The sequence below is a fragment of the Pristiophorus japonicus genome, chromosome 4 (genome assembly GCF_044704955.1).
Source record: "Pristiophorus japonicus isolate sPriJap1 chromosome 4, sPriJap1.hap1, whole genome shotgun sequence".
Lineage (NCBI taxonomy): Eukaryota > Metazoa > Chordata > Chondrichthyes > Pristiophoridae > Pristiophorus > Pristiophorus japonicus.
Genome location: NC_091980.1, coordinates 132,671,645 through 132,674,251, shown reverse-complemented (window position 1 = coordinate 132,674,251; position 2,607 = coordinate 132,671,645). Strand labels below are relative to the sequence as shown.

At 40.9% G+C, this 2,607-nt stretch overlaps 1 protein-coding gene across 1 annotated transcript; it reads left to right on the top strand.

Annotated features, from left to right (window-relative positions):
• Positions 1 to 325: 325 nt before the first annotated feature.
• LOC139262664 (ferritin heavy chain-like) lies at positions 326 to 2,138 on the top strand. Its single transcript, XM_070877814.1, has 4 exons — positions 326 to 427; positions 972 to 1,118; positions 1,532 to 1,657; positions 1,983 to 2,138. The coding sequence occupies exons 1-4, from the start codon at positions 326 to 328 to the stop codon at positions 2,136 to 2,138; spliced, it is 531 nt and encodes a 176-aa protein (XP_070733915.1).
• Positions 2,139 to 2,607: the final 469 nt, after the last annotated feature.

Below are 2,607 nucleotides of genomic sequence, written 5' to 3'. Positions count from 1 at the left end.
TCGGCTTAAAAAATTGGTCATTAATCTTAAATAGCACTAAAAAAAGGCAATTGAAAGTTAGGACAATTGGGATCCTCATTGAGTTGTCAGCCAATGATGCTCATTCTTCAAAAATCTGACTGGCTCTGGGAGTCCATCCCCCTCCTCCCTTAAGTTGATTGGTGCTCTGAGAGGCTGCAATTTCTGATTGGGTAATGAGGACCGTCACTCATTATCGAGGCTGCCACACCCTGGATTATCCCTCAGTATAAATACAGGAGTTTGAGGTTGGCTAAATCTCAGTTTGTTGTTACAACAAAGGTTAGATTTGTGAAAAAGTATCAAGATGGCTTCTCAAGTGCATCAGAACTACCACCAGGACTGTGAGGATGCTGTCAACAAGCAGATCAACATGGAGCTCTATTCCTCCTATGTTTATCTCTCCATGGTGAGTTTTGCATTTTAGACCACTTCACAATGGAGACTATATAATCTGAGTTTACTAAATTCTGTGCTGTATCCAGACCACCTATTCTGAGTATCTTGAATCTTAATAACTCACTTTCTTGTGCTCCTTTGAGCTTATTGTTGAAGTTTATTTGGAATACATTCTGTGCTCAATGCATGGAACTCAGAATTTGTATCCTCATTCTAAATCACTCCATGGACTTTCTCAGAGTCTATAATAAAATTAAAGCTAGACCATTTGAGTGATATGTTGGGAAGTATTCTTTCCTGCAAGGGTGGTGCCAATCTGGAACACTTTCTCCCCCGCTCCCACCACTGAAAAATCAAGGCTTTGATGCTGGGCTGTGGTTTTTTATTGGGTAAGGATATCAAAACATTGTTTCCTTGCCCATGCACATACAAGTTTGAGACTTTGAACCCTTGAAAGAAAGTAAAATTTGAATTTATGTAATGTACACATGGTTATGGGTCTGCTATGCAATACCAAACTACTTCTCCCTTTTTAAAAAAACATTTCTCCATAGTCCTTCTACTTTGACCGGGATGATGTTGCCCTGCGTCACTTTGCGGAGTTCTTCAAGGAGCAGTCACATGAGGAATGTGAAAATGCTGAGAAACTGATGAAATTCCAGAATCGTCGTGGAGGACGGATCATCTTGACGGACATCAAGGTTGGATTCAATAAAGGAGTGGCCTTCTGTCTAGCTCCCCTTAGACTGATTGTTCCCAGTATATTCTGAAGCAAATGGTTCCAATTTACAACCCTGGCCATTTGGCCAAACTGGTCTTTGTTGGTGCTTATACTCCAGCGAGCCTCCTCCCACCTTGCTTCATCTCTCCCCCTCAGCATATCATTCTATTCCTTTCTCCCCATGCACTTGCCTAGCTTACCCTTAAATACATCTATGCTATTTGCCTTATCAATGTGACTCCAGTGGTTGTGGAAGCATAATGGCAATTTTATATTCCCACATAGGTTCATGGTAAAAGTAGACTTTTGATTGAACCCCTAATTTCCTTCAATACTTTTTAATGTTTGTTTAATCCATTGTAAGTGCACTGTTGGAATTTTCTTTCTTTCCAGAAACCTGAGCAGGATGAGTGGAACAATGGTCTGGAGGTGATGCAGAGAGCTCTGCAGATGGAGAAGAATGTGAACCAGAGTCTGCTGGATCTGCACAAACTCTCCACTGAGAGGACAGACCCTCATGTAAGTTGTTAATTTAATGTGGGCTTTTGGCTAAGTTGGTGGTTTTGGCACCTTGCTGTTGTAGGGGCTAATTAAAAGATCTCCATGCCAAATAGCTTTGAGTTGGTGTCTCCCTATGCATTTTTTGTGTGGGAAGGGATGGGGAAAGATGGCCTACTTTGGTTAGTGACTAGTAAATGTGTCTGATCCCAGGATCTGAGCACCTAATGCAATAATTGCATCACTTCTATGTACTCCAGTTCAAAAGATTAAAATCCAAATTCTCAAGCGGAAGCTGACATTCCTTGATATCTGCTGCTGGACATAACTAGTTTCCCTCTTTCAGTTGTGTGACTTTCTGGAGACCCACTACTTGGATGAACAAGTGAAGATGATCAAGAAGCTTGGAGATCACATCACCAACCTGAAGAGACTGGGAGCCCCTGAGAATGGCCTGGGAGAGTACCTTTTCGACAAGCTCACGCTGGGGGAGAGTGACTGAATTGACTGGATCAAGCTTATTGTGTTTAGTACTTGTATTTATATAATACGGATCCCTGTCGTGTAGGGAATGATGGCTTCTGACTTTGTACAAAGAGCTGTGAGACCTGGGCTCTTGATGTGAAATGTAACATAACTGTAAATAAACTCTTCAATATTGAACTGGGTTTTGTCTCCTTTGTATAGTTGAGGTTGCTTATTTTTCAATTAAAATAATGTGGTTTACTTCAAACCACAATTAGATGGAGCTGTGCAACAGTTATAGGATTTATTCCTATGAAATTTGTTTTTCCTCTAGTGTAATGTTGATTGTATTGAGTAGAATGGAAAGACACATGTTGCAAGGTCTAAAATTTACATTTAGACCATTAACTGCCACATGAGATATTGACTGAGGGTCAAAGCATAGTCAGAGGTACAGTTTAAGGAGAGTCTTAAATGGGTTGAGAGGGAATGTGGGAACTAGACAG

Excerpts from the sequence above, each read along its gene's own strand:
- LOC139262664 (XM_070877814.1), top strand. The coding sequence starts at position 326 with ATGGCTTCTCAAGTGCATCAGAACTACCACCAGGACTGTGAGGATGCT. Across the intron at positions 428-971 it reads CCTATGTTTATCTCTCCATG|TCCTTCTACTTTGACCGGGA; the intron begins GTGAGTTTTGCA and ends ATTTCTCCATAG. Across the intron at positions 1,119-1,531 it reads TCATCTTGACGGACATCAAG|AAACCTGAGCAGGATGAGTG; the intron begins GTTGGATTCAAT and ends CTTTCTTTCCAG.